Source organism: Aspergillus aculeatinus (assembly GCF_003184765.1).
Source record: "Aspergillus aculeatinus CBS 121060 unplaced genomic scaffold BO66scaffold_19, whole genome shotgun sequence".
In the NCBI taxonomy this organism is placed as follows: Eukaryota; Fungi; Ascomycota; class Eurotiomycetes; order Eurotiales; family Aspergillaceae; genus Aspergillus; species Aspergillus aculeatinus.
Genome location: NW_020291488.1, coordinates 493,286 through 520,388, shown reverse-complemented (window position 1 = coordinate 520,388; position 27,103 = coordinate 493,286). Strand labels below are relative to the sequence as shown.

The 27,103-nt window shown below is 50.6% G+C and overlaps 9 protein-coding genes across 9 annotated transcripts; 4 read left to right on the top strand and 5 right to left on the bottom strand.

The window, feature by feature from the left end:
- Nucleotides 1–297: 297 nt before the first annotated feature.
- On the top strand, nt 298–1,359 carry BO66DRAFT_64283 (uncharacterized protein). The gene has a single exon (XM_025653461.1). The coding sequence runs from the start codon at nt 628–630 to the stop codon at nt 1,015–1,017; it is 390 nt and encodes a 129-aa protein (XP_025504882.1). The 5' UTR covers nt 298–627; the 3' UTR covers nt 1,018–1,359.
- A 47-nt stretch (nt 1,360–1,406) lies between these two features.
- On the bottom strand, nt 1,407–2,955 carry BO66DRAFT_449393 (DUF1996 domain-containing protein; the record flags this gene model as incomplete). Its single annotated transcript, XM_025651777.1, has 4 exons — nt 2,286–2,955; nt 2,107–2,228; nt 1,871–2,051; nt 1,407–1,811 (listed from the first exon to the last, which is right to left on the bottom strand). The coding sequence occupies exons 1-4, from the start codon at nt 2,631–2,633 to the stop codon at nt 1,407–1,409; spliced, it is 1,056 nt and encodes a 351-aa protein (XP_025504881.1). The 5' UTR covers nt 2,634–2,955.
- Nucleotides 2,956–3,762: 807 nt separating this feature from the next.
- On the bottom strand, nt 3,763–6,543 carry BO66DRAFT_64560 (repressor protein). Its single transcript, XM_025653463.1, has 2 exons — nt 4,193–6,543; nt 3,763–4,136 (listed from the first exon to the last, which is right to left on the bottom strand). The coding sequence occupies exons 1-2, from the start codon at nt 6,356–6,358 to the stop codon at nt 3,885–3,887; spliced, it is 2,418 nt and encodes an 805-aa protein (XP_025504880.1). The 5' UTR covers nt 6,359–6,543; the 3' UTR covers nt 3,763–3,884.
- A 1,883-nt stretch (nt 6,544–8,426) lies between these two features.
- Nucleotides 8,427–11,921, top strand: BO66DRAFT_64390 (putative C6 transcription factor). Its single transcript, XM_025653462.1, has 2 exons — nt 8,427–8,901; nt 9,222–11,921. Exons 1-2 carry the CDS (start codon nt 8,824–8,826, stop codon nt 11,814–11,816), a joined length of 2,673 nt encoding a protein of 890 aa, XP_025504879.1. The 5' UTR covers nt 8,427–8,823; the 3' UTR covers nt 11,817–11,921.
- Nucleotides 11,922–14,043: 2,122 nt separating this feature from the next.
- Nucleotides 14,044–15,931, bottom strand: BO66DRAFT_64207 (protein phosphatase regulator REG1). The gene is made up of 2 exons (XM_025653460.1): nt 15,202–15,931; nt 14,044–15,140 (listed from the first exon to the last, which is right to left on the bottom strand). Exons 1-2 carry the CDS (start codon nt 15,819–15,821, stop codon nt 14,150–14,152), a joined length of 1,611 nt encoding a protein of 536 aa, XP_025504878.1. The 5' UTR covers nt 15,822–15,931; the 3' UTR covers nt 14,044–14,149.
- Nucleotides 15,932–21,101: 5,170 nt separating this feature from the next.
- tma22 (putative RNA binding protein Tma22) lies at nt 21,102–22,254 on the top strand. The gene is made up of 4 exons (XM_025647204.1): nt 21,102–21,294; nt 21,408–21,427; nt 21,535–21,622; nt 21,696–22,254. The coding sequence occupies exons 1-4, from the start codon at nt 21,231–21,233 to the stop codon at nt 22,106–22,108; spliced, it is 585 nt and encodes a 194-aa protein (XP_025504877.1). The 5' UTR covers nt 21,102–21,230; the 3' UTR covers nt 22,109–22,254.
- BO66DRAFT_391225 (uncharacterized protein) lies at nt 22,105–23,775 on the bottom strand. Its single transcript, XM_025647203.1, has 2 exons — nt 23,010–23,775; nt 22,105–22,953 (listed from the first exon to the last, which is right to left on the bottom strand). The coding sequence occupies exons 1-2, from the start codon at nt 23,645–23,647 to the stop codon at nt 22,284–22,286; spliced, it is 1,308 nt and encodes a 435-aa protein (XP_025504876.1). The 5' UTR covers nt 23,648–23,775; the 3' UTR covers nt 22,105–22,283.
- Nucleotides 23,776–23,956: 181 nt separating this feature from the next.
- Nucleotides 23,957–25,118, bottom strand: BO66DRAFT_419915 (CGR1 family protein; the record flags this gene model as incomplete). Its single annotated transcript, XM_025649847.1, has 4 exons — nt 23,957–24,426; nt 24,490–24,635; nt 24,767–24,799; nt 25,094–25,118. The coding sequence occupies 4 exons, from the start codon at nt 25,116–25,118 to the stop codon at nt 24,286–24,288; spliced, it is 345 nt and encodes a 114-aa protein (XP_025504875.1). The 3' UTR covers nt 23,957–24,285.
- A 493-nt stretch (nt 25,119–25,611) lies between these two features.
- amcA (putative mitochondrial ornithine carrier protein AmcA/Ort1) lies at nt 25,612–26,894 on the top strand. The gene has a single exon (XM_025647202.1). The coding sequence runs from the start codon at nt 25,616–25,618 to the stop codon at nt 26,483–26,485; it is 870 nt and encodes a 289-aa protein (XP_025504874.1). The 5' UTR covers nt 25,612–25,615; the 3' UTR covers nt 26,486–26,894.
- Nucleotides 26,895–27,103: the final 209 nt, after the last annotated feature.

Here is a 27,103-nt window from a genome sequence, read left to right as displayed (position 1 = left end):
AATTTGACCGCGCTGAAGGATATAGTCAGAATCTACCAGGTCCATCGCATAGATGCAAGCACCTCGAGCAGACGCGTGCCTCTTGTGAGTGAATCTGTTAATCCCAGCTACGGACACCGGCTTTTCGCCATATGAGAGTCCTCAGAAGATACTCACCTCTCAGTACAGGATAGAAACTCCCGATTTCATTCTTTGATGAGGAGATATGCGCCTAAGCGGCTTTAGAAGTGGAGGGATAAATTATGTGATTTAGCTATGGAGAGTTGATGGAGAGTTGATGAGGAGGGTGTTCATGGATAGATGCAATGCGGCGCGACTCATGCAAGTTGAGCCTTCTTATCGTCGTTGCTCATCTCGGGGGCGCCGCCGCCTCACAACTCCTTCCAGATTGGGAGGAGAATAAATAACACATCGTGACGTCACCTGCAAACCGACCAAACAGCCCGCGGTCCGCTCGTCTTCTTCCAATCAGCAGCATCTTTTCCTGACCTCAACAAACACAATCAACGCCAACCTTTGAAAGGCAAACAATTGTCAGGCTTGGGTCAGTTTAACAGGGGACCAGTCCTGTTCGAAACCCCACCTACTAATGCAACTTATGCTTGACAATTTCCCCAAAGACGTAAGATGTTTTACAATGCTCTGATCCGCACCCATCACATCACCTCGCGCAAGAAGGTCTCCGCCCTGAAACGGGCAGCCGACATGCACAATTGCTTCGTGCTGCTGCGCTCCGGAGGTTGTCCGGGGATTATGTATGTGGAAGCGAGAGACAAAGACGCCGTCGAGTCGTGGGTGAATGTCGTGCGGAATTTGAGGTATAAGGATTTTCAGCTGGTAACTCGACCGGGGCTCTTGGAGGTTGAGTACGAACAAAACAGCGCTGGAGAGCGGGCCGACCCCCCCAAGCAGAGGCCTGGCGTCTCTGAAATTGACTCAGTCAAGGAATTTGGGGGCCTGATGGAGCAGCGGGGGGTTTGGAAGTGGTGGAGAAAGGGAATGGGCTATCTGAGTTGATGGTTGCGTGGCGATCTTTCGAGCGTTGGAAATTCGGTGTTGGGAAAGTTCGTTTGCCATCACATTACATCACTTATCCCAATCGGATCAGCTGGTGCGCAATAATCAAAGAAGCAATCAGAGTCCTAGCTGCGACTCGCCTCTGTCGATGCGCAAGACCGCGCGGAGTCAACGCTACCCGGCTTTTTTGAGGGGCCACTTTTTTCAAACGCCACTGCAATACACACCAACACGAGGGATAACTACAGCACAACAGTCTGGTCTTGTTTTGTCAAGATTCGTTCATTCGTCCATTATCTCCCCCCCTTTCCAAATCGTCAATATCTCCACTCAATAATCTCAAGAGGGAGAGGTCAAATCTTTCGCAATTGTTCGTACTTGCTATCATATCACTCCGGCTCATCCGGCCACATGACAGGGTTATCTCCCGGCAAGCTGTCAAGAGGTCCACTCTGTCCCAGTTCATCCTTCGGCTCCTCAACATCCAAAGGCTGCGACAGGGGCGTTAAGGCCCTCTTTTGGGTTCTTGTTACCGAGCAATCAGGATCGTCTAATCCCTTGGGCCCCGTACAGGTGTCCATAGCTTGTTGCAGGGCAGCTTGGTCGGTCCAGCCGTGAATGAAATCACCGTGCAATCCATGCCCAGTTGTGTCACCCATGGAGTACACCAGGCTCTGGCGACTCCCTATTGGACCCGTGTTGAAGAAGAACTCCATGAAGATTGAGTATATCGCCACTGGGTGAGATTCAGGACAGACACCTTTATTATAATCCCCGACCGCGGGGTATGCCATCTGGAAGTGTACAGTACATTAGCCGGAATGATGAACAATGTTATGTCGTTTCCACATACATGGCTTTTGTGATCCGCACTATCGAGGTTCTTACCATCCCAGCAGGAAGGCATAAAGACCTGCGACCGCACGATCTGGCAAGGTTGTCGTGGGAAATGCTTTGTTTCGTTGGAGCTACCGTCATACTCTATGCACATGTGCGATATGGCTTTCTGAGCTAAATCAGAGTCATTGTATGATCTGTCCTTCTCCATTAGTCACGAGGTCTCAATCAAGGCCGTGCTGTTGTTCGAACCGTAGATCAGGATCCCCAGCTACCATCCTCAGCCCTTCTGGTGGTGCCAATGGATACTCCGACGCATCGCAGCTCGTTAGATTCACTCCATACTCACACGCTCGGTTGAGGTAATATATAGCCTGATTGGCTGGGTCAGTTCGCCGCGGCCTAAAGGAACTACTGAAGGGGCATCATACACTCGACTGATACTCCACGAGCTGGAAAGAGCCATTCTGTAATTGATTGTACAACTGTGGGATCCAGTAATTGCTCTTATCAATCGCTACGCCGCAAGTCGTCTCTTGGGCGTTGCGGGCGGTGTTGACGCCCATTGTCCTCTGGAATGCTGTACCTCCGGCAATCACGTGGACATGTTCCGATATTCCACCTGGGGAAACTATCGGATCGGAGAGTTGTGTGGTCAACGGGACACAGCTGAAAGTGAATTCGTCGGTCGTGTGCTCTGTGCTGGTCGCGAGACAGGAAAATGCCAGGATTGATACGAGGGGGGTGAGGACATGGACATGGGGCAATCTGGCCTTCATGGTGATATCGACATCAAGTCAAGAGGGCTAAGCTCGGCGCTGGGAACAAATGACCTTGTGGTGTGAGGAAAAAGTTTCCTTGCTGTGTCTCAACATGTGTATCTGCATATGGTCGGGGTTGTCGCGGACATAATATTGTTTCGTGTGCGGAAAAGGCATCCCCATGCCGGCTTGCTTCGGGTTGAGCCCATCACTACTAGGCTTGTGGGCGCTAATGATTATGTCCTGAATGAAGGAATGTGTCAGAGCAAGGAACAGAGTTAGGCCTCGAGTATGCCATTCATGTAGCCTCAGTTACCCATACCATGCCGCTCATACCTCGAGGAATCTCAGCGACGTGCGATGCTAGATAACGCATGCTTGCGGTCTTGGGATACATTCCTAGCCCCTTATTTTGTCTGTCATTTTGATTTTGACATAGCTTTGCACCGGCACAAGGAGGTATGGACCTTGATCTTTCATTACTGGAGACGATATATGCTTCGCAGCCAAAAGTCAATAATGATTGATCACCCACGAATGAAACTGTTAGGGGGTTTGAGCGAATGCGGGTAAACACGTCCCTCTATCCAATGCATTCCCGAGCCCGTGGCTTTGATCGTCCAGTTTTCACTCCCTCCTGATTGCGGTGGATGCACACTCGCAACCATCCATCCCACCATCCCACCAAATACAGACAGTAATCATTGGAATCAAGGCATCAGCTTTTCTTGAAGGATCCGGGCGACTGGCTGGATGATGATTTAGGGGCCAAGTGGATAGGTATTAGGCAGGTATGCCCTGATTTTCGTCCTGCATACACCTTGAAGGTATGATCATGCCATGGCCATTCTGCACCGCGCCACTGGTCCCCGTCAGACCAGGCACATGGATCGGATCCAGTCGGTTATGGTCGGCGTAGGTAGACTCCTCTGTGACCCAGAGATAAGGTAGGCAATAAGAGGACTGGCTAAAATGGGTGCCTGGTGCCTAGCAAAGTTGGCCCAATGAGCTAGCAACGTAGTGGGTTGAAAACCCCACTGTGCTTGTTCCCCGATCACTTTACACATGTCGTGATTGACCTATCTAGCCATTGTGGAGAGTGGGAAAACGGGATGAGAAGAGAAGCTATCCGTGGTGGGGATGAATTGTGGAGAAGGGCACTACCAACTTTCGGTCACCATTATTATTCAGACTTGCATGTCAACCCAGGAATATATGTACAATCTGTCATTCTGCAGTAGCTGCGCACCGACGAGATGCCCGGGCCGATCAACGAACCTGCTCAAGTCGGGTCTGAATAGTCTTTTCATCGAAAGGCCCGTCTTCGCCGACATAATTGCGAAGTGCTTCCGAGAACATCAAGCGCCGGGGCGCCTTGCGTCCCGTCATCAGCTCAATTTGCGAGATTGCTTGTTCGACTACATTATCAAGCCCATCTACCAAGACCCACGGCCGGCCCGTCTCGCTTCTGATGCTACGCATTTGACGTAGCAGTGGCGTGTCCAATGGTTTGTAAGCGAACTAGGTTCAATAGATTAGCGACGCCCAACTGCTTCAGATTCCTCCAAGAAACGTACCTCAAGAACCACGCCTCCGGTCGGGCTGCCCAACCACTGCATCGGCATTTCGAAATTGGCGGGCGGTTCGTCTCGGTCAGGGTCTGCTGGTACGCAGGATGCAATCATACATGGAGGGCAAGCATCGGCCGGCCATTCATCTTTGAGTGATTTCAGCACGTATACTACTTCTGTTGCGTCCACCTGAGACGCTGCCCAAGAATTGAAATGTCGAGCCACACTCTCAGCCCGTGCCAATGTCCGATTGTATATAAAGATTTTTCGGCATCCCAAGCGAAGCATGGCATAGACCGCCGCGCGAGCCATGCCACCCGCTCCAATCACCAGTCCCGTTGTTTTCAAGGGACTGATTGCATTGCGTGGGGAGAGATTGCGGTTGATACAGGTCATAATACCTACCCAATCAGTATTCTCTCCGTACCACCCCACCACAGGCCCGGCCTGGTTACGTCGACTCGCTTGCTCTTGCAGGGAATACATGGCGCCATCGGCGCTGGCCCGTAATGGCATGATCGTGTTGATGGCGCCAATTGCCTCGACATGGCGGCTCTTCGCCACGAGCTTGTGAGATAACTGTACTCGCCAGGGCTGAACCACACTCGCCCCTCCGAAATGCGGATCGCGGCCCAGCCGATCCAGAATCGCAAGGGAGGGAGAATCGGGTATCGTATAAGTGTGGTTCATACCACATTGTCTAAATGCAGCATTGTGCATTGCGGGAGAAAGACTATAGGCTACATTGCCACCCAGAATGCAAAATTTGAGGGGGTCAAGAACATAGCTCTGGAATAGTGCTTGGACAGCATCCCGTGAAGTGATCTGAGGGTCGCGTCCATTATTTGAGGAGCGCTCGATTGCGGGATGCGTGACGGGGGTAAGAATGGAGTTGAACACTTGGGAGGTCCGTCCTAAACTGCCCACGTTGTAGGCAATGACCGGTGGATGTTCTCCAGGTAAAGCCTGAACCTTGTTTGTGAACTTCACAACGGCCGCATTCTCCTCCCGCGCCGTAATGACGCGAAGAAAACGGACCAGCTGACAGCCAAGCTTTTCGGCTTCAAGGTAGAGATCAAAACATGCTTGGCTCTCCCAGGTTTCGGGAGCCGACGGCTCAAATATGCGTTGGCCTATGATCTTGGTCCTTCCCCTAGTGCGAATCGCTTCGCTAATTTGAGACCGGTCCTGGTTAAGGTCGAGCGCCAAGTACTCGACCCCCAACCGCAGGCCATGCTCCACGATGGCAAAATACGCATTGCTGACTTGTGACGCAGAGGAGTTGCCTTGGGCAATGCCTGTCGAAGTGGTATCGATGGATATTATGATTGGAGTGCGAGCGCTCCTTCGAAGCAAAGAAACATGCTTGCTCATGGTTGCTGCCATATCCACACCCCAGCGGTCAACGCAAAGCTCAATGGCATCCCCGCCCGATTCCAACTCAGGTATCTTCACCGTGCCCTCTAGAAGGTCGGAAGAGCGGACAAATATGGCATGCGTATAGGACCGTAGTTCTGGCGGCGTCTCAAGAAGAACAAAAGGCGAGTCATAGCTGGTGTGGCCCACATCGGTGCCTGTTACGAACCGGACAAAACGCGTGAAATCTTCCTTGGCTTCTTTCAATTTGAAAGAATAGTCGACGCAGCGCCGATCGGGAGTCCCTTCGTCCGTTTGGGCAGCTAAGCTGGAGCGGTCTTCGATATTGTAAAATTCAAAATTGGAGCACGTTCGATGCAGAGGATCACCCTCACCGATGAGTTTGACTGCTTGATCCTCCAAGCCTAAAAGACTCTGTATGCGATCCATATCACGGATTATGTACACGATTGGATTGGTGGCCGAGTACTGCCGGAGATGCTCTTGCACGGGACGAGTCAAACTTCCCAGCCCACACTCAATCACGCACCGAGAGCGGTGATTGTCTAGCATGGACTTGAGGACTTCGATATCGCGCTTCTGAAACTCTTGGCTCCCATAGTGCTTGAGATAATCATGTCTCGAGTAGCCCGTGCGTTCCTTGAAGTAGTGATCCTCAGTAATGAATCGTCGTTTTAATGCAGTAGCAGCGACAAACCCCAGAGACCTTTTGCCGCAACCTCGGATGCCCACCAACACCAAGGAGGCATCCGGGTCAAACTTTCGACGCTTGTCGACTGATGATTGCTTATGCATTGCGTCTGGTGAGAGGTTGATTCTAGGATGAGCAGCGCGAGCTTGAACAGGTGCACCGGGGAAAGCTCCTCCCAGAGGTCCCAGAGCAAAGGGACGATCCGTTGTGCGGTAATCGAGCAGCTGTACGGTCAGTGTATAGCTGAGCTAGGCAAGTGCCACATGTGAGAGGTCTATCGGCTGTTGCAAGTCATTTCCATACAAGCCATGATGTAGGTGGTTGCGGGCGGGCGAGCGGAGAACAATCGATAGTTGAGCGGCGGCGGCGGCGGCGACGGCGGAGAAGCTATCCTGGGGAAGATAGCGGGGTGGGAAGAATAGGACGAGGGCGGTCAGCGGGGGCCGCGGGCATGCTGCTGCGAAGGACAGCCAATTCAAGACTTGATTCGGATAGGCTGTGATTGGTTCACTTCGGAAGATATGATGGGGTGTGTAAAGACAGGGCGATCGATGGAAGGTTTATAGCAGAACCGAACTCCCAGAGCCGGAGCATTTCCCGGCCACGAGGAGAGGAGAGGAGGAGGAGCCTCCTCTCTTGTCATCCCTGGCTCACTCACACTCACAACAATTAATTCCCTCGGTGTCATTTGTCAGAAGTCACCGCCTGCCACCTTAGCCATAAACCGAGCTCCGGATAAGATCTTTGCCGACCTGGTTGGTGCTCCTCTCTCCTTCTTTCATCATGGTATCTCACCACCCACGGTTTGTTGCAAAGCTTGCTTCCCCTCCTCTTCTCCCCACTCTAGTCGCAGGCAGAAACCACTGCACGGGGAATCGTGTCCTCAACTTCGCGTTCGGAAGGAGCTTATGGCTTTGATTTCATACTTAGAGCCTGTTCAAACTCGGCAACTTCACATATTGACAAAAGGCAAGTGATTATCGCTTGAGGATACATTCGTTTTTAAAGGTAGTGTAGACATCAGGATGGAAGTTCTGCAGACCACATCAAATCGGGATGCCGAGCCAGTCTGGCCCGAAAATTATAGCAGCCTGTCCTTGGGGAGTAACTCGAGTTGACAATATTATTCATGGACAATAAATAATAGACACACTGGCACAGACAGCGCACAGCCGGAGCGGTTAACTGGAAACAGGTTGGTGTGAACACTTGGAGCCGCAGGACTACGTACGTACTCCATCTAATTATCGATCCTCCTGGGAAACCTTCACTACTACGCAAGCAGAGCCTTAATTGATTTCAGTGCATACAATTTACATCAATATCGCCTCTGTGGGGTGAGGGGCAGAGCGCCGGTCCTCGGCAATTTTGACTATTGTCATTGGGTTGGTTGAACTATCGCCAATAATAAACCTTTGCAAACGAAACTTTGGTGGTATTCCAAGCGAGAGGACTACTCCGTGGGTAGGTAGTAGTACGGAATACTCCTCTGCAGGCACAATTAGGATGATAAGATGGTTACTATTTTCGAACACGGCCTAATTTGCTCCATGCAGTACTTAACTTACAGTTTAGCAGGTAGGCAGTGCTGGATGGTATCATGGATGTATGCTGTTGCTATTGTCGTTATTGTTGCTATTTTCTGTACCGACCCCGACCCCGACCCCGACCAGACCACGACCACTTCTGCTCTCGCAGCTTCTCAAAATTTCCCACAGTGGAATCGTGGAGAAGCCGTGGGGATCCGGCGTGGGGTGGGGGGCCTTGCCGCCTGAGGTTAGCTTCCCGACGGAATCGCTCCAGTTAGCTCACACTTCACAGTAGCTCTCCAGTCTACTCCGTACTCTGCGTGCTGCCTGACTTTCTTCCTCTCGTCTCCCGCGTCTTCGTCCATTCCCGAACTTTTGTTCCGATATTTTCCCCCGCCACTCCACTTTTCCAGTTCGCTGTTCATCACTCACTAACAGTGTCTTGACTCTTGACTCTTTGACCGCTGCTAGAACAAGTGACCAAACTAATTGTCCGCTAGTCTACCCTTGACCCTGACGGGCATATCTCCCCCCTAAAAAAAAATCTCTAAACTTGGCTGCCTCAGGATGGGGCGGGCCCAATCGATTGCCCATCTTGGACCGACCCAAACACTTTCGACAGTACGACAACCCAAAAGCAGCAGACAGAGAGACCCTGTCTGTGGCTGTGGTTCAACTGATACTTACCAAGGCTTCCTGACCATTCTTGCGTAATTTCCCGCCTTCTACCTCTATCTGGACTTCTGGGGCCCTGGGTTTCCCGACTGCGTTTATAACAAGCGGCCATGCACGGTTCGAGAGTCTAATCCAATCGAGGACCACCTTCACTACTACTGCTGCTGCTGCTGCTGCTGCTGCTACCACTACTAACACCACCTTTTCGGCCTTCATTGTCCCTACTCCCGGCTTCTTCGTCTCTTTCACTCGGCTCACAGAAGGTCGGCGCTCTTCCCCTGCGCCAACAATAAAGCCACCACTCCATTCTCTTTTGCTACCCCTACATGGCTATGCCATTGCTTTCTACCATATAACCCTCCTCAATGGACGAGGGTTCTGATTCTAAAGCCCCTCGCCGGAAGAGGGTATCTCGCGCCTGTGATCGATGTCGAAGTAAAAAGGTTAGTCATTCTTCTGTGCATATGTTATTACTTTCCTTTTATCAATTCATTGATCCCACAATCCCCCGACCTTTCCTGATCTGTCTCCATCGGTGTATTGTCGCCCGAGCCGCCGCGCGTGGGTTGCTGCGATTTGTTACATCACCCACATCATGAATTTACCCTGCCGGGGGAGCTTATGGTTGCTCCCTTCCATCTACCACTCGCATCCTTCGCTTCACTCCCTTTGTCAACCACTCCCCACACGTCGCTGCTATTGATCAGCACCCCCCTCTACAAAGAGTCACCGATTCATATTGACACGACCTTTTCTACTATAGGACAAATGTGACGGGCTCCGTCCGGCTTGTTCGGCCTGTCAGGCCTCCGGCCAGACCTGTTCCTATGATCCTCACGCAAAGAAGCGCGGCTTACCGGAAGGATATGTCCGCGGACTGGAGAAGCTGTGGGCCCTGTCGATCTGCAACATTGAAGGCTTCGAAGACACCATGCTAGCTCTATTGGGCACTACAGCTGAATCAGCGTATCGGAGAAACAAGCTCATGTCACTCTGGACTGACGATAGCACCTCTGAGTCCTTACACGAATCATGGAAGACGAGTCGACTCTACAGCGCGCTCGAGAAGATGCTGTCGAATTCCGATCCATCGCCTCACCCCTCGGGAAAACGACCTCGAGAAGATCACGAGGACGACTCAACCGGCGGGGGGCCAGAATGGGGATTTCGAATCGATCGGAGCTCGACTGTCCAGTCGCTCGACAATCCGCGTGTAGTTGGGCCCTCCAACTTCTCTCAAGCAAAGCGACCCAGACTGTCATTACCACCTGAAAGTCAACCGCCGTCGCAGACCAAAAACGGGACGCAGGCGCTGCAATTGCCGCCACAGACATCGCAGCTCCTGGACATCTATTTTGCCGTGACTCACTCGTGGTTTCCTATTGTTGCCAAGCACAACATTCTTCGTGCTTCCTACTTGTACGCAGGTGCGCCCGTTTCCGTGGCAAAAATGGCTCCCGGTTCGGGTGACCATGCTGCCCTGTGGGCCTTGCTTAGTTATACCATCTCGCAATCCCGGATCAACCCGCCGGACGGGCCTTCAGGAGTGCTTGCCCAGACAAAGGAGTATTATTCGGTTGCTCGTTCCTTGATTCCGACTGAGACTGAACGTTATGAACTTGGGCATGTGCAGGCACTGCTTTTGCTCACCCTGGTCAATATGGGATTGGAAGATTGGACGGCTGCTTGGTTGTTGGGGGGTCAAGCAGTTCGAATGGCGATCTCCATGGACTTGGGTGTCTTCGCAGATGTGCGACGCTCTGACGAATTGCGGCAGGGCAAGGCCGTGTTCCTTGGTTGTTTTGTCGTAGACTCTTTGCTGTCGTTCCGCATGTCGAGGCGACCTTCCATGCATCCTCGGGATCTTAACACGGTTGGTTTATTGGAGGAGGATGGCCTGGAAGAATGGAATTCATGGGCAGACGTATTGCCCCCCACAACAGTCGGGCAGGGTAAGAGTCCGCGTCGCGGCCCTCTCCTCGCTTTGAGTTGTTTCAATCGACTGGTCGAGTTAGCTAGCGTGCTGAACAAGATCGCTCGCGACTTTTCACCGGGCTCGGGCGCTCCGCTCTTCTCTCAGCAGCTGGTTCTCGAACTCAAGCAGTGGGATGATCGTCTGCCACTTGGATGCCGCTTGATTGGTCCCGAAAGCATCTATCCGGAACGACATTCCTCTTTACTTCCCCACCAGAGTTATCTGGCACTGACTTATGTTGCTACTCTTCTCTGGCTTTATCTCCGCATTGCTCCTCAAGAGCTCGGGTTACCTCGGTCTCAACGTCCAGCTGTGGAAGGGGCGAAGAAGCTTCTCTACCGGGCTCTTCCTATCATCACTCAGCATCTAGAAAATTTCCACCTCTGCGGTTTGCCGCCTCTATTCGAACTGTCCTTACGAACAATAGCCGAGCAAGCTTTCGTCTTACGCAATAAGATCGAATCAGATATGTTCCCGTTTGCACAATGGGCGGAAGCATTGGTGGAGCGAACGACTATACTGGGCACTACTTGGCCTGTCTACCGCTCATTGTGTACTACTATCGACCATTGGAACCGTTCCAAGGAGCTCCCTGGAACCCCAATGGCGTCTTTCCGGGGTGTTGAAGCGGAGGGTGCTCCACGGTTAGCACACGGAGTAACCAGTAATCCGTTCACACCTGCGCCTATACCTACTTCGTCAGTTGGGTATCAAGCCTTACCTGGAGAAGCTTCTCTAGGCGCCCAAACGCGCAGAAATGTTTCTGATTTGCGTGACCCTGGTTACACGACGTCCATCACGGGTATCAGCATTCCAGTAGACGGACAGTACATGACGCCAAAGGATACAGTCATGGAAAATGCAGATCTATCGGTGATAGATGCGTCGTTTCAAGCCCCAACAGGAAGGGCAGCGGTTAATATGGACAAGTCTAGCCCTGCGAATGGGCTGAGTGCGGCTCTGGCACGAGCACCACATTCTCATCCGACAACTCCTGATTCCTCCGTATCGGCGTCCTTGATGCCTGGTATATCCGGAGCACCAAGCGATCGTTCCGTTCCCCGGAGCGAACATATGGACTCTCGAGATTCTCGAACCACTAATCCTGCTGAACCTCACCTTGGGTCAACAGGCGATATTGATGCCATTTTCCGAGATCTGGCTTACCTCGATACCACAGAATGGGCGACCAGTCGCGAGGCGGCATTGAAGGATTTTGGTTTTATCGATGACAGCACGTTTCAGGCGTTCTGTCATGATCCGGATCGCCTTGCCGGGTCTCAGCCCTTGGTCCATCCGCCCTCAATTGCGGACATATGGCCACCTCCAGGCTTTTTCCCGGAAACATTCCAAGAACCAATGGAGGACACAATGGAGGGTTAGTTGGGGAAACAGCCGACTGGCGTCCCTTGGAAAGGATATGCCTCAGGAGTCTCTGTCGGGTTCTGTTGGTAGTGTTGCTTCATGGCTTGTATTACCATTAGCATCATCAGACGACGCCGTGAGATGGGTCGTCTAGTGCCGCGCACTCATCTCTTTGTTATCTTGTTCTATTTAGATACCCAATGCAAGCGCACTACTGGTATAATGTCTCATTTGTTCTCTTGCTGAGATAGACTCATTATCTGGTAGTTCCGTAAATTCCAGGATGGTGATATGGTGTTAACAGGCAACACTTTCCGAGTTGGTGGTTGATGTACCATTATGACACAATTCTCCACATTATTGCTATATACTATTGCTATACCTATAAGTTACATTCTCATCTACAGAAGAGCATGCAAAGGCAGGTGCCCAGGTACTTGACAAATCAGGACAGGTGTAGGTATTGATTGGTATGACATTGATAGACTCGGTCAAGCATTCACGCAGGCAGGAGATGTCAATGCTGTTTGCTCTGAGACCATCGGGGAGAGCTTTCCCACCTGGTCTGAGATTCACTTGGGATGTAGCGTAACTGGTCGGGTACCTCTCTGCCTTATCTAGATTATTCCGCTTCTATGAGTATCAGTACTAGGTACGCAGAACCCCGCAGTGAGTGTGGTGTGCCATTGGTCAATTGAACCTTGAGGCATAAATGATGAGCTATCAATACCAAACCCAGATAGATATAGTATCCAGGTATACTTAGTTTTCTCCTCCTCCTCCTCCTCCTCCTCCTCCCTCCTCCACTTTCTCCCGAGTCCCCTTCCCCCCCCGTCTCAATTGGCACTCAGAATAAGCACCCCCAAAAAGTGATGCCACTCTTCGCTCCCAATGCGATAACCGCCCGGGGCGATCTGCAGAGATCCAGTCCAGATGCCAGGAATTGATATCATCACGCTTCTTCTTCTTGGTTACCACCTACCTAATGTACCTACTAGGTGAGAGCCTAGCTAGGTACCCTTGCCCATAAGTTCATCTCGTCACTTGCCCCTCCCTGTATCGGCATGAGCTTCATCTCTAGGTTTTTTTCCCCCTCTCTTACGTCGTCGGGAAACTCCTCAGCCCAATCATTAGCGTCTGATCTTGTTCTTCGGTTCGAAAACTTGGGCCGTGTTGCTTGGAACTCCGAAGGATTAAGGAATAGTACCTAGTCTTATCGCAATCTCATGGACGGGTACACAGTACCGGGATACGTTATCTAAGGAGAATATGCTGCGGACCTGCGATTCACGTCGAAGTCACTTCACTAACTTACTTACCTACTGTACTGTACAGTACTCCCAAGATACTGGAGTAAGGTACGTAGCTGGCCTCAAGGGTCCCTGTCGAGTTGCTTTCCCAATTATAGGTTTGTTCTAGACTATTGACCTACGCAATAAGGACGGTGATTGCCTCGGGTTGAGATCCCACCCCCGTCAGCGCTGCTCGATTTGATCCCTCTCTGCCATCAAATGGATGGTGTAAACCTGGAGTTGGAGTTATCTGCCCCGCCCGTGCAGACGTTGCCTACATATAGCATACATGGGACTGTACAGGAAGTCCGTTGCCCTTGATAGTCGCCTCAGGCTGGTGTGATTGTCGCGAACTGCTTCTTATCTCACCCCCTGGGCTGACGGTGGAGACGACCCATCTCCGACTGGCTAGCTGGCAGGCTAGCTGGCAGGCTAATGACACCGGTCATCGAAGAATCGTGGTGTGTTCTGATTGATGCTCGGTTGCCTTGGGTAAATGATTGGTTGTGCAAAGCCACGGTTGGAGACATGGATGTGGGAATCATTGCCAGTTCATTGCCCGGTGGTGTGCCCGATGTGTACAGTAGTAGAGCATAATAATGAATTACAGATACCCACCTGTTACTCTTCCTCAAGGCAGCAGTTTGTGATCAAACGTTGCATTCACATACTGGGGTCCCATTGGGCTCATTATCACTTCTTGATTATTCATGATATACTCATTGTCATTACCGCCGATATACATCGAGCTCTCCATGCTGAAGACTTCCGCCCCATTAAACACGCCAGACTGAAAATAAGATGCCTGAACTCCCCCACGTACCTCCAGTCACGGAGCTTTTCATAAACCCAGCTCAGTATCATAACCAGATGAATGGAACCCCGCCTCTTTTACCCTTGGCGGATGCAAGAAAAGGACAGCGCAGGAACGTCATCATAACCCGGAACGCCTCGGCCTATCTTACCATTCGTATAGTGTATAAGTAAATGCAAATAAGAGATGTTCTTCTTCCGGCTAGAAGGTGCTTTCAGGTGATGCATTAGGAAAGTAGAGCGGGATCACCGTCGCCAGCCCACATTCCATATCACGTGAGCGATGTCTTTGGCTGTATTCATTGTATCGATAAAGCGCTCAAGGACGCTGCCATTCGAGTTTTCCTCGTCTTCGGTGGGGGTGGACCCCGTTGACGTCGAGCCGAAGTAGTGACCAAGCTCTTCGTCATCTTCTGGATTGACGAACCAGGGACGGCTGTGATGAGATGGTTCCTGGGATCCCAGATTTGAGTCCCACTCAAAGGTATAATCGCTGCCGTCGTCGTCCAAGAGGAAGTTGGCGGAAGTAGAAGGTCGAGTAGTCTGTTCCAATGGAGTCGAGGAAGAAAAATAGTAGGACCAGCGGTCCATTATCGAGCCTGCCGGAGGCTCAGGGGTGTCCCCACGATATTTCAACGTTGTCGAGGGAAGCGGAGCAATGGTTTTGTTATCGCCACTAATACTACCACGGGGTGTGCCCCGATCGCTCCGTCCTATGTTAGGATGAATCTGTTTCATCATCACGACACCATCCTCCGACAAAGAGTCATCGCAAGCCCTTTGCTCTTCATCGTCTTCCTCCTTTGCTTCTACAGCAATACATTGCACTACCTCATTGTTGAAATGGATATGTCGTTTTTCACTGGGTGACCCAATGCCTGACGACGTTGTCTCGGTTGTGGTTCCACGGATGGACACTGGAACAAGAGTAGCGGCCAATTGGTTTGGCACCTGCTCAAGGTCCGAGGGGCAGCGCTGGAGATATGGCCGACTTCGATTCGTCTCCGCCTCCTGTGCTTTCAGAATAGCCCCTGCGTGCTGCAGGAGAGTATGCTGGGATAGAGAGCGTTGGAGGATGGTTTCAGATGCTGTTCTCTTTTTCAATATCGGCTTCCTATCCGGATAAAGAGTTGGCGTTGCAAATCGACTTGGAGGTGGGGAGTCATCCAATGTCGGTTCTCGTCTATCGCATGTTTTCAACGGGCCATACAGCCATGTCACGTCACAGTCCTTAAGCCTAGACAAAGTTCTTAGGATGTCTGTCGATCAAACAAAGAGGGCGAGATGAGAGAACCAACCAATTTAGAGTCTCTGGGGATACCGTGCCCAAATTCATCTTCAGCTTGCCCCATGTTCGCCATGACGCATTCTCCAACCTCACTCCGTTATCATAGGCGCTTCGCCGGGCGACCACATACCGCCACGAGGCCCATATGTCCTCCTGCCGCCACTCGTGGGATAAATAATCAACATGTCTCGACGGCTCATCTTCGATTGAACTGTCGTCGGCAGCTGGTGTCTGCGCTCTCCACCGCTGAAGGTCCGCCGATGAGTCTACTGATACTTCACTGAGAGCTTCCGGTTCTTTTGGAATGAACTGGTGAGAATCATACGATGGTAGTATCAATTCACTGTCATCCTGGTCGTCACCCACATTCAAAGACAAACTGCTGAAGGCGGTGGCTGTCGACGAGAAATGGTCCGCAGCAGAGAGTGCAAGATCCGGAGAGGGTGGGTCGCGAGGGTGCATCGATCCGATCGGATTGGCATAGGCTCTTGAATGAAAGCCATGAACAGCAGACTTGGCGGTAGCGATCTCTGGCTCCTCGATGAAGTAGGTCTGAGTGATAGGGGATCGAAAAGAATCTGGAGAGAAGCGGGAGTGCTCCTCTCGGGAGGCGGGAAGAACGGCAGTCATCTTTGCAACAAGATCATTCACGTCAATGGAGGATTAATGGACCAGCGAGCTTGCGAGAGGCGAGAAGGTTGGTGCAAGTGATGTGAGGAGCGAGCGATACTAGACACAAGCCGACGACGAAAAAAGGACCTGACAGTGATAATTACAAAGAGTCTCCAGGCAAAGCGAACAGCCTCGGATCTAGCGAAAGCGACGAAGGGCTGAGATCATGGCGCAAAAATATGGTCAATGGTGGAGGGCAGTATATACGGGACGAGTCAATCTTATACCGCGGGTCGAAGAACGAGCTAGAGAGTCCGAAGAGGGGACGGAATGGCTGTTCCAGCCCCCCGCTGGGTGAACAGACTTGGAACCGACCGAAGAGCGCTGGTCAGGGATTGTGGAAGAATCGGTCGCACGGAGGATCGGAGAAGAAAGTAAGTGAGGTAGTGAAAGGATCTAGATTGAAGGAGGGAGGGGGGGCGAACAGTGTGGAAAAGGCCGGGGGCGAGGAGGGGGAGCAGCAACCGTAGTGGAGGAGTAAGTAACTAGTAGATAGGATAGAAGCACAGGAAGAGGTAACGCGTAAAATAACGTTAGGAGAGGAGAATAACGGGAAACCGGGAAGAGACAAAGCTCCCGCACTTGATAGTAGTGGCGGCGGGTGGAGATCGGGGTGGCATCAAAAGGGCGTTCATTCGCGATCAGTTATTCTGGGATCTCGTGTTGGGAGATATTATTCTCTGTGTCAGTCTTTTTTTTGAAACTGCTCACTGGCTTTTAGCTCAATGACAGAGGGCGGGGCAATTGATAGAGGACTAGACGTGGTCGAGACCGACTTGAGTGACTGTTGTCTTTGATGGGGTCCGCGGAAAGAGCGAAGGATGGGAAGACTCGGCTCAGTGCTGATGAGATTGACGTTGACGCGTGGGTTGGAAGGGATGGACGCAGGGTGAAGTGCGAGTGGTGGATCCGTTAACAAGGGAAACTAAAGAGGTACGAAGTGTCATACTAGGTAGTAGTTAGTTAGCAGGAAAAATATTAGTCAGTTTGTTGCTAATCCTAGAGGCTAGTGAACATGCAGTCTTAGGAGTTACTCGTAACTTAGAACTTAGAAGGAATCCTGGCAGAAGTTCAGACATAATAATCTCGAAGAAAAGAAGGTCCCCCTAGGGGAAAAAAAAGAATAGAGAAAAAAAAAGAATAGACCGCCTGCTGCATTTGGACTTGGGGGGAGGGGAAATACTACATTCTCATACATAGTACGGATTACGGAGTACGTACATACGAGTAGCACTAAGTACAAGTGAAAACCTGTGTAGGTACTCCGTACTTGTACGTACATAAGGTACGTATATAGGATGAGTTGAATTGCCACCGGTTTAGTCTCCGTCAAGAATCAAGATAGAAAAACCGGGCGCGGGTGGAGATCAAGCTGCGACACTAGGCTTGTTGTAACCTAGTTCTCTCTACCGTTGGTGTAACTTCTTGGGGGTGGAGAGACTCCGGAGACTCTTCTAGAGCGGAAAGAGGGGAAACTGTCGCTGACTCATTGATTTTAGATGCTTCAGGGAGGGTCTAGACAGAGGTACACTGTAGTACTACCTGTACTTCCAGCACTGGGTTTTCAACGAATTTACTATGAATACCTCTTACTACTTACCTATACTACAGAGTGCTTCACCACTGTAACCACAGAGAGGTATTTGTTAGTTAAGTGGGTTATCATCCAGCACAGTAAAGTGGTTGACAACCGACTTTCCAATTTAACAATAGTCAATTTAAATGATCGCATCATTCAGTGGCAGGGAATGATGGAATTGTCTGGCTTTGAACATTCCTCTCAATTGGAGCATCCTGAATGCAACCAAACTCAGGTTCAAGGTTGGTTACTCCGTTCGGAATGAAAACTCTAGGCAGTCACTCATATACAATACATCTCCCGAATTGGATGATCGCCCAGAAAGGCGGGGGTGCCTCTAGTCGGTTTGGTACGTATGGGTACTTCAGTCGGATTGGACCTACCTCAGTTAGTTCCATGTAGGTACTGTACCTTTCCCCCCTCTACAAACGGGGTGTAGACAAACACACACACACGCGCGCGCGCGCGAAGAGAGAGAGAGATTCTTCGGACAAAATTCATGTTTCTTTGCGTCTCGATACGTCTCCTTGCTTAAATGTTGCAGGATACAATAACTACATATTACATCCGTACCTTGTGGATGTCCCGAGCATGGCACGGATTTTCTGCCCGCAGGGCTGCTGCTAACGAGCTAGTGATAACTAAGTACAAGTGCGTAGTTACAGTAAGACTGACAGTCCGAATCCCGCCGCAATCGATCGGAGCTATTCGGATTGGAATAGAACGAGCGATAGGTGCTGTGCAGTACTCCGTGCTTCGTCCATAGTACTCGAGTGGTCTAGGTAGTCTACTTCTCGTAGTACAGTACAATACTACTCAGTACTAGCCAAAGATACAGACGAGTTCTCCTCTCCCTCCCGCTCTTTTGCCCCTCTCGACTGTATCAATGGTGATTGCCCCCTGCAAGTTGTACTGTACCTTGGCTGCATCTTAATCTATTCAACGGTCCAAGCGCATTGGCAACTAGAACCACTCTCTCAACAGGATCAATCTAGACTCATCCACTTCCTGAACGAGGTATATGTACAACGCTGTACTCGACTTAGGTAATATTAGCATCATGGTGCACAAGGAAATGAAAAGGCGCAATCAGTCAACGATTGGTGACAATAGGGCTTCCAAGCCTCTCGAGGGTACACATATAAATTGGTGTGCGTTGATACCTAAGCACCACAGGCTGAGTCAAATCTGATTTGTCCGCAATTATCCCTCATCCTCGGGGTAAATTATTACCCCAGAAGGGTCATTACGTGAAACCTAGACCATATCACCAACAAAGAAAAAGGGGAGCAAGCACCTGAGGGTTTAAGTATGGTATAGTTTTCAAGATCCATCGGGCGGCTCGATGCACGTCAGTAAACGGCTGGCGGGGACTCGGGACAGTGGAGACTTTCCAAGGTCGAGAAAACCTTGTGCAAAGACCTTCCGATAATCCAATCATTCCCACGAGGGCCTATCCTACGCTTCTCTTTGGTCAATGGGCTTCCATGATAAGAAAACCAGAAACCGGGGCCCGGTCCGCAAGGCAATTGACTAAGTTAGTACTTACAGTACATGCAACTGAGCTTCCCTTTGCTTTCCATTCCAAGGTTATCAGCTTATGACTCCCATGCAATGGGTCTTTTTCCACTCCGTAGAGCACCATGAACAGAATGCCGAACCGGTTACAGCTCGAGTGCAACGAAACACCCTGTGCAGGCACCAATGTTCCCGATACGGTCTCGAACCACCCAGCCAAGCGAGTTGTTTCTCCTCCAGGCTGTATGTCAATCATCATGAATATTTGTTAAGGATATAAGGATAACAGCGATATCGATTGGTTACAAGATCGTTGCTTAGAAAAGGCAACGTGCCTATACCCCTCCACTTAATCTTAGACACCTTTAGGTCTACATTCTGATCCGATGGCGATCGTCATGACAGCACTAATCTTCGCCAGGTATTGTAGTTAGAAGATTCATCTCTAAGCCCGGGTTCCCTAGGGGCTGTGATTGACGTGTCTCGAGGTCGACTAGCTAAAGCACTGCTCATCCCTCTGATCTCGTCGCTATATTATCCCTGGCTCGAACCAGGGCCATTAGCTACGCTCGACTGGTGTCTGTTGAGGGGCAAATTCCAACGCGGCAATGCCCCCTGTACTCCCCTTGTCTGATGAGAGGGGCTCTTGTCTTTTCAACGAAACTAGGGTCGCTTTGATTCGCAAAGCTTAAGGGTTTCTATTCCCATCATGAATCGGAGCCAAGTGCAAGCATACTAGTCTCACGCGTGCTTTATACAGGTGCTGAAACACATTTGCTCGATACCCAAGAGCAGAAAATAAGAAAAATAAATCCGAATGGAAGGGATAAGATACAAGAACATAGGCACCCAGGTTACATATTATACATCAAGACCGGAGCGGTCTTGATCTCTTAACATGCTGCATGGAAATCTGTTTCACAAGTAGAAACCGCACCCATCATCTGATGGTTACACATTCTAGGCTGTGAAACCTATGTCACTCAAACTACATGTAAGGCCACGTTATCGACTTGCTTATTTGCCATCGGAAAGCGCAGGCCCCTTGCCAGGCGATACTCTTCAAGAGTCGTGTGAATGTGCAAAGTGGAAGCTTCGTGATCCGTGAACTTAGCCCTACCAAAGCGAGTCTGTCCTGGGAAGAAGGCTGGTTTTGGGAAGAGACCGATTTCAGTATACCTCTAGCGGAAGCATGCTCGTATTGTAGACGAGGAACCAGCCGTCGGCTCCTATGAGGCAACCCCGACAGCCACTTGCGATATTGACAATCTCCGGCCACTTTGCCCCGAATAGGCTTTGGGGGTACTATGGGTCGAGGATTGATCTCCTCGTCATTCCGATTGACGATCAGTCTATCAGCTATGCTCTGGCCAGCTCGGTAGGATTCCCCGGAATTGGGATTGTGCCTATTAGTGCCTGAGGTGGTAGGCTTCACTTTTCCGCTTGAGGTAGCACATCTGGCTCTTGTTCGAAGCGTTAATTATGGCTGGCTTGAGAGTGAAGGCGTCGGGTACTGCAGAAAGGGCTTCCTTGCGTTCTGCTTGGCCCCTATTCGCCTGTCTCGGGCCTCCGGGAGTTTGCACCATTGCTTCTGATTTTTCTGTCTCCGAACTGCCACCACTTCCCTCTTCCTACTAGCTCCTCTGCTTGATGACTATTGTATTGAGGGTTCTTCGAAGATTCTCCCAGCCACAATCCCGTTGGAGCCACGGGTGTCAGAAGCGGATAGTCGACGTCTCACTTCAAAATCATCGGGTCTCGCGTAACACAGAGAGGGTATAAGAAGGCAAAGAGAGCAAGCTTACTTTCTACAAAGTATACATACTAAAAAAACCTCACGAGTAGGAACTAGAATCAGATAGAAACCTCACCATGTGTTTGTGCCATCGTCACTTTATACTTTTAGTTCTTTCAAGATTGTTCTCCTAGCTCGTTATACTCGAACTTGAGCGGGTTTTATCTTGCAAACAGAAGTACCATCGCCTCAGCATGTTTCTTCCGGTCTCTTATAATCCTTAATCATGCCTGTCCAGCCGATTATGCCTGCGCTGGCATATACTATCACGTGACCATCATCACAGCGCTTCCCCGAAGTGGTTAGTGGGGTGGCTGCAGTACCGACCCCGCGCCATCTCGATAAACTAAAGTGCAGTCGGTGATAACAGGACTTCCGAATTCGACGAATTCTAGTGATTTAAAACATAATCACTCTCTGGATCGATTGGCCGTCATTCCATAGACCATATACAACAAGGTCATTGGGTCAGAAAATGGCGGACGTCGAGCAATCTTGTCCGGTGGAAAATCAGGCAAAGCACGTCCTGTACTGTGGAGGTGAGTGAAGGCCCATCTCGAACTCGAGCTTCTGCAATGGGATGAAAACCATTTCTCGCTACCCTGGCCCTTAGATTGACAAGGCTAACGCATTGTGTGTTTTGCATGTGCAGTCTGTACACTGCCTGTAGAAGTATGGCCCTCATTCCAGCCTTTTTTTCCCCAGAGCATGTTATGATCGGCACCATCTCAAATCGAACGACTTTCTCGAAGACAAGTGGTTGACTCGTGGATCTCCAGTATTGCGAATTCGGCGGAACGGCGAAAAAGTGCGAAGACTGGCTGAAAGACACGCACCCGGACGCGTATCAGCAGCTCTATTCTGAAGGTTCGTCCGCTCTGTTCAGATCATTGTGGCAGATCTTGGAACTCCCGCAGCTGACTCTGATATGGGGTCGCAGAGGCTCTGACTTCCAAGTTATCTTCACTTTCGGTGTCTGCCCAGGAGCGTGCTGCTAAGGATGCGGCTAAAAAGGAGGCAAAGGCTGCCGCCGCAGAGGCACGCGATGCAGAGCGCAAGGCTGCTTCCAAGGTACAGATCAAACGCGTTGAACGTAACAAGCGCAAACATGTCACCGTCATCACGGGCTTGGACATTTACGGATTGGAGAACAAGAAGCTCGCCAAAGAGCTTGGCAAGAAATTTGCGACTGGCTCCTCCATGACTCGCTCTGCTGGAGGCACCGAGGAGATCACTGTTCAGGGTGATGTCAGTGAAGACGTGAAAGAATGGTTGTTGGAGTTTTATGCCAAGGAAATCCCCGAGGTCAACATTGAGCTTATTGAAGACAAGAAAAAGAAGTCGAGCAGCTGATTTATTGTCTTTCGATGACCTATTATATAACGGCAGACTAAACGCTTAACGTACTAAATCGGATGCTTGGATGCAACTGGGTATCACACGCAAAAGCCAATAGTAATGCAATGGAGTCGAGGCCGACCTTGACCTTCATGCCGAGAGCACAGAGACAGGAAGCCGCACTTGTAAATTATTCAGAAACAGAAAAATTCAGAGGGTCGTCACCAGCAGGCTCCGAACTACCGGATCCCTGATATAGGGTATCAATTGGCTGCTTGATCCACGTGTGAGTGTTTCCTCCTTGAGATTCGTGATTGCCCTCGTCCCGGAGTGATACACTATGATCCAACGTTGCCGTGCCTGCACGCATGTTGTTGGAAATGGCCGAGGATGTTATCATGCTCCTGTTCTGTGTGGCAATGGCCAGAAGCACTGCAAGTACACCCGCTACTGCAAAGGTCCAGAACATACGGAGCCTTCGATTCACGCGGTCTTGCCATTCCATCTCTTTCTTCTCCCAGCGATCGATCTCATTCCGCATGTTCTCAAGTCGATCATTGAGTTCCTGAGCTTTCGTCCGCCCTATCTTCATGCGATCTTCTAACGCTTCTATCTTTCTGATCTGTGGCTGGAATTCTTGAAGCTCTCCGATCTGTTTTCGGATCTCTTGGTCGAGACTCGACGTTTCTCGCTGGAAATCGACAAAGAGACTTGATGTAGAGCTGAGCAGTTCCTGGAAAGATGATACCGTAGCATTCAGGGCTGCCACATTCTCTAAAAGGTTATAGTACGTGTAATCCAGACGGCGCGTGATGTCTGTAGCCAATATTCCGATAAGTGACAAAGCGGACCTCAAATACCTGGTGTGCAGTCAGTCATACCAAGCCCGGTTCACGATACAGCGGTCGGAACTCACTCCTCGCCATATTTCCGTCGACTTTTCACTTGCTTCAGGTCCTCTAACGACCGGAGCTCTTGACGTGCGACCGGGCCAAGTTTTGTGTTTGTATCGATTCCCTCAAGTAAGCTCTCCCTCCGGCTCCCGTCAGTCAATCCCGTGGTAGACTCTGATCCCCAGCGCGACCGTGTCGTTCGACGTGTGATCGGACGGAGGAGACCATTCTCTTCATCGTTGTCTTTGTCCCTCATCCCGGGCCACGTCGGTAGCAGACCCCTGGCAGTGGTAGATGTCGTAGACTGATTCTTTCTCCGTGGGAAACGACCGTCGCCAGATTTGTTACGCTTATGCTTGTGACGGTGGCGTGATTTGGACAGAACTCGGTCTAAGCTGGGAACGTCGATGGCCAGATGACGGTGCTGCTGTTTCTCTTCGGACGGGCTGACGATGTTGGCAAGTTGCAGATTGTCTTCATGACCATGGCTATCGGTGATAAATTGGGCTTGATCATAGCTTGTGCTGGCCAGCTGCTGGTCCAGTGAAGTACTAGGCGGTTTCTGGGTGACGACCACGCCAAAACCATGGGTGGCCGGTGGATGAGGGACGGAGCGCTCGGGAGTCGTAGAAGATACCATGCCAGGCGAGGACAAGCTCATCGAGGCCTCCGTTCGGACTCAGCAAGGCCCTTGGTCCGTAAAGCGGATAGTTTGATGCAATAAAAGAGAAGAACTACTTGTTTCAATGCCCATCAGCTGTGCTGCTGGTCAAAGCCATTCGATTGACATGGCGGACTCGACATCAGGCGCCAAGCGTTGACCGATTGATATCCTCCTCCCCCCTGGATTCTTTAGACTACGTACTGGTACAGTACATACAGCACGATCGGCATGACTTGAAACGCCCGACTCCGTCTCCGAGCCCATGTGGCTTTACAACTACTTTGGTATAGCATGAAGTCTTGGAGAATCCTATGTAAAGATGTTTCTTGCTTTCGTATGAGTATAATTAAAAACCTGTATCCAGAACCCCCAACTCCAAGGTCGCCATGATCCATTTTTGTCCCGACAGAAAATTGAAGAATGTGAAAAGAGGCCTATCGCCACATTATCTTCCGAAAGCTCAGCGCAAATAAGAGGAAGGCGATTTCTGCGTGTAGGAATAGGAAGAAAAGGCAATTTTCGAACAGCTGGTAGGTAACCGCCATGCATCCAGTGCAGCTAGCAAACAGCAAGAAACAGTTCAACCGCGACAGCATACACTGAACTGTCCAGGGTCGACCAAGCTCTAGGCAGCATCAAGAATTCAACAATTTGTTGCGCTTTTCACGGCGCTTCAAGCGCTCAACACGTTTACGATGCATCTTCTCGGCCATCTTTTCATAGCGCTCTTTCTCTTCCTTGGCGGCTCTGCGATCCTTAATTCGCTGGATATGGGCCTGGTTGTGTTGTCAGTCCACCTACGCTGCCTAGGGGTGGAATGAATTGCAAGTCTGCCCTACCTTCCGCTCAGCCTCCTTCTCTTCCTTAAGTTCCCTTTCGTGCTCTTTGACGGCCTCTTGGTGTTTGCGGGTTTCCAGGCGCTTCGCATAGGAGGTCATACCCGCCGTAGGGCGGAAGGGCTTCTTGGAGTCGTGCCAATTTTTCCCTGCGGGTCCGAGAAGTACGACTCATTAGCTCCAGTCATTTTTTCAGGAGGGGGGAGGGGAAGAAACAAAATGTCAGAAAGGAAAAAAAAGAGAGAAAAACAGGTAAAAAGTGGGGAAAGCAAATTAATACCATTCTTCCGCATGCCCTTAACGGACGGAGGGACTGAAGCCGAGGAGGACGACATGGTCAGACCAGGTGAGGAGGGTGGGAATGGAAATTAAATCTGCCACCAAAGCGAGATATATGCTGAGAATGGGGAAGAAGGAGTGATATGTATTATTAGCAGTTCTCCGCTGCCTTTCCCTCTTATTCTTCCGGTTGTCTGATTTTGAGGAAAAAGTTATCTTAGACCGATCAGATAACCGGATCTCGGTGGAAGTGAGTATCCGAACCCGCGTCTGGCACTTGTGGCTCCGAGGATGAGGGATTTGTCCCACCTCGTTTCCTAAGAATCACTTGGTTGGCAAGCTAGTTGAAACATCGCAACCAACCGTCTTCCTCTTTGGCCCCCCACTATATGTGACCTCTCGGCCTTTGGGCTCATCTGCTTCCAGCTTTTCAAGCGATGCTCGCTCTTTCCTGAATTTATCGCGCATGGTTCGGGCATCTCACTGACACCACCCCTCCCCGACACACCGCCCCTCTTCGGATCAGGTCCTCCTCTTTAAATACTCGCTTGGCCCTTTAGACCGAACCACTTTCTATACCTACCATGTTCTCTTAACAGCTTAACTTCCTGTCCTGTCCTTGCTGCCTACCTTACCTCATCTCCTCTCCAATTCTTGACTATCTTTTCCCTTATGGCGGCTGCAGAGAATGCGAGAGCACTAAAGAATGAGATGTCGATGGAACTCCCTTCACTCCCGCCCAATCAGGGCTTCGAAGCTTTCAAAGATATTCTGTTCGGATCTGTGAGTCGCCTCGCTGTATCGCTCAGTGTTGAGCTGGAAACCACTGACGCTCCGTCAGACTGCGGGAATGGTAGGGAAGGTAATCGAATACCCTTTTGATACCGTCAAAGTACGACTCCAGTCCCAGCCGGATCATCTTCCTCTAAAATACACCGGTCCCCTGGATTGCTTCCGTCAGTCGTTCCAAGCCGATGGTGTGCGTGGGCTCTACCGAGGGATCAGCGCCCCTATGGTCGGGGCGGCTGTAGAAAACAGCTGCCTCTTCTTCAGCTATCGCCTCGTCCAGGATATACTTCGCGCCACGTTTTACGCCCCGGCAGATGCGCTACCCTTCCCAGCGTTGGTTCTCTGCGGTGCTGCTTCTGGGTCAATAACCTCTCTCGCACTTACCCCGGTGGAGCTGATCAAATGCAAGATGCAAGTACCTCTGGCAGGCCCCGGCGCTAAAGCGCCGGGGCCTGTGGCTCTCATTGTATCTGTGTTCCGACGCGATGGTATTATGGGCTTCTGGCGTGGACAATTAGGGACATTTATTCGCGAAACCGGCGGTGGCGCCGCTTGGTTTGGTAGCTACGAAGGAGTTATGGCGCTCTTCCGCTCATCCCGCGCAGCCTCTCAGCGGGCTGATGATGCCGCATTTGAGTCCGATCGCGTTCCCATACCCCAGCAGATGCTCGCAGGTGCAGCAGCTGGCGTCAGTTACAATTTCCTGTTCTATCCAGCTGATACGATCAAGTCACGCATGCAAACCGAAGACATCACACGCCTGGCACACAATGGTGAAAGGCAAACATTCTGGGGGGTTGCCCGAGCCTTGTGGGCACAGCAGGGAGTGAAGGGATTATATCGAGGTTGCGGTATCACTTGCGCCCGGTCTGCTCCCAGCTCAGCCTTTATCTTTACGATATACGAAGGTTTACGAAGCCATTTTGGTTGAGCGTGTCGTCACTCTATAATCTCCTTGTCCTCCTGCCTTTTTCTTTCGAGTAACTCCTGCGATTTTTTGAGCTTTTCTGGCATTGTTGTATGATACCTATATTCATGTTCTAGATCTAGACCTTTTTTTATTCTACATTCGATTCCCTTCTTCTCTTCTTGCTTTCTTCACTCTTATCTTCCCGTTTCTCAGTTTTCTCATTCTCTTCTGATTTCCCTGTCTTCTTTTCCGGAAAAGAAAACTCAATCTGGCATTGATAGAGGCGGAAGGTGAGGAAGAAGGAAAGTCTTCATTAGAACTATTAATTTTGGGATCAATACTTGCTCTTTCTGGAATGCCAGAATTAGAAGTCCATGATGGTGGTTGAGTGATTACCAGACTTGATTATACGTTACACTGAGTAGAATGGTCAACGAGCTGGGAAAGGTTACTGTCATGCCCAGCTGTCATGGTTTTCAATGGGCTGTTGGTTGATCCGCGATAGTTAGCGCAAATTTTCGGAGAGGGGCTGCAATACCAGAAAAAGAGCATGACGTGTGACCCTCGGTCCTCTCCCACATTCAGCGTTACTTATCTCTTCTCGCCTCACGTCTCGTCCTTCTGGTTTACCACCAGAAC

Excerpts from the sequence above, each read along its gene's own strand:
- BO66DRAFT_391225 (XM_025647203.1), bottom strand. The coding sequence starts at position 23,647 with ATGAGCTTGTCCTCGCCTGGCATGGTATCTTCTACGACTCCCGAGCGC. Across the intron at positions 22,954-23,009 it reads CGACGGAAATATGGCGAGGA|GTATTTGAGGTCCGCTTTGT; the intron begins GTGAGTTCCGAC and ends ACTGCACACCAG.
- BO66DRAFT_64560 (XM_025653463.1), bottom strand. The coding sequence starts at position 6,358 with ATGCATAAGCAATCATCAGTCGACAAGCGTCGAAAGTTTGACCCGGAT. Across the intron at positions 4,137-4,192 it reads CCGGAGGCGTGGTTCTTGAG|TTCGCTTACAAACCATTGGA; the intron begins GTACGTTTCTTG and ends TATTGAACCTAG.
- BO66DRAFT_64207 (XM_025653460.1), bottom strand. The coding sequence starts at position 15,821 with ATGACTGCCGTTCTTCCCGCCTCCCGAGAGGAGCACTCCCGCTTCTCT. Across the intron at positions 15,141-15,201 it reads TCCCCAGAGACTCTAAATTG|GCTTAAGGACTGTGACGTGA; the intron begins GTTGGTTCTCTC and ends AACTTTGTCTAG.
- BO66DRAFT_64390 (XM_025653462.1), top strand. The coding sequence starts at position 8,824 with ATGGACGAGGGTTCTGATTCTAAAGCCCCTCGCCGGAAGAGGGTATCT. Across the intron at positions 8,902-9,221 it reads ATCGATGTCGAAGTAAAAAG|GACAAATGTGACGGGCTCCG; the intron begins GTTAGTCATTCT and ends TTTCTACTATAG.
- BO66DRAFT_64283 (XM_025653461.1), top strand. The coding sequence starts at position 628 with ATGTTTTACAATGCTCTGATCCGCACCCATCACATCACCTCGCGCAAG.
- tma22 (XM_025647204.1), top strand. The coding sequence starts at position 21,231 with ATGGCGGACGTCGAGCAATCTTGTCCGGTGGAAAATCAGGCAAAGCAC. Across the intron at positions 21,295-21,407 it reads GCACGTCCTGTACTGTGGAG|TCTGTACACTGCCTGTAGAA; the intron begins GTGAGTGAAGGC and ends TTGCATGTGCAG. Across the intron at positions 21,623-21,695 it reads TCAGCAGCTCTATTCTGAAG|AGGCTCTGACTTCCAAGTTA; the intron begins GTTCGTCCGCTC and ends ATGGGGTCGCAG.
- amcA (XM_025647202.1), top strand. The coding sequence starts at position 25,616 with ATGGTAGGGAAGGTAATCGAATACCCTTTTGATACCGTCAAAGTACGA.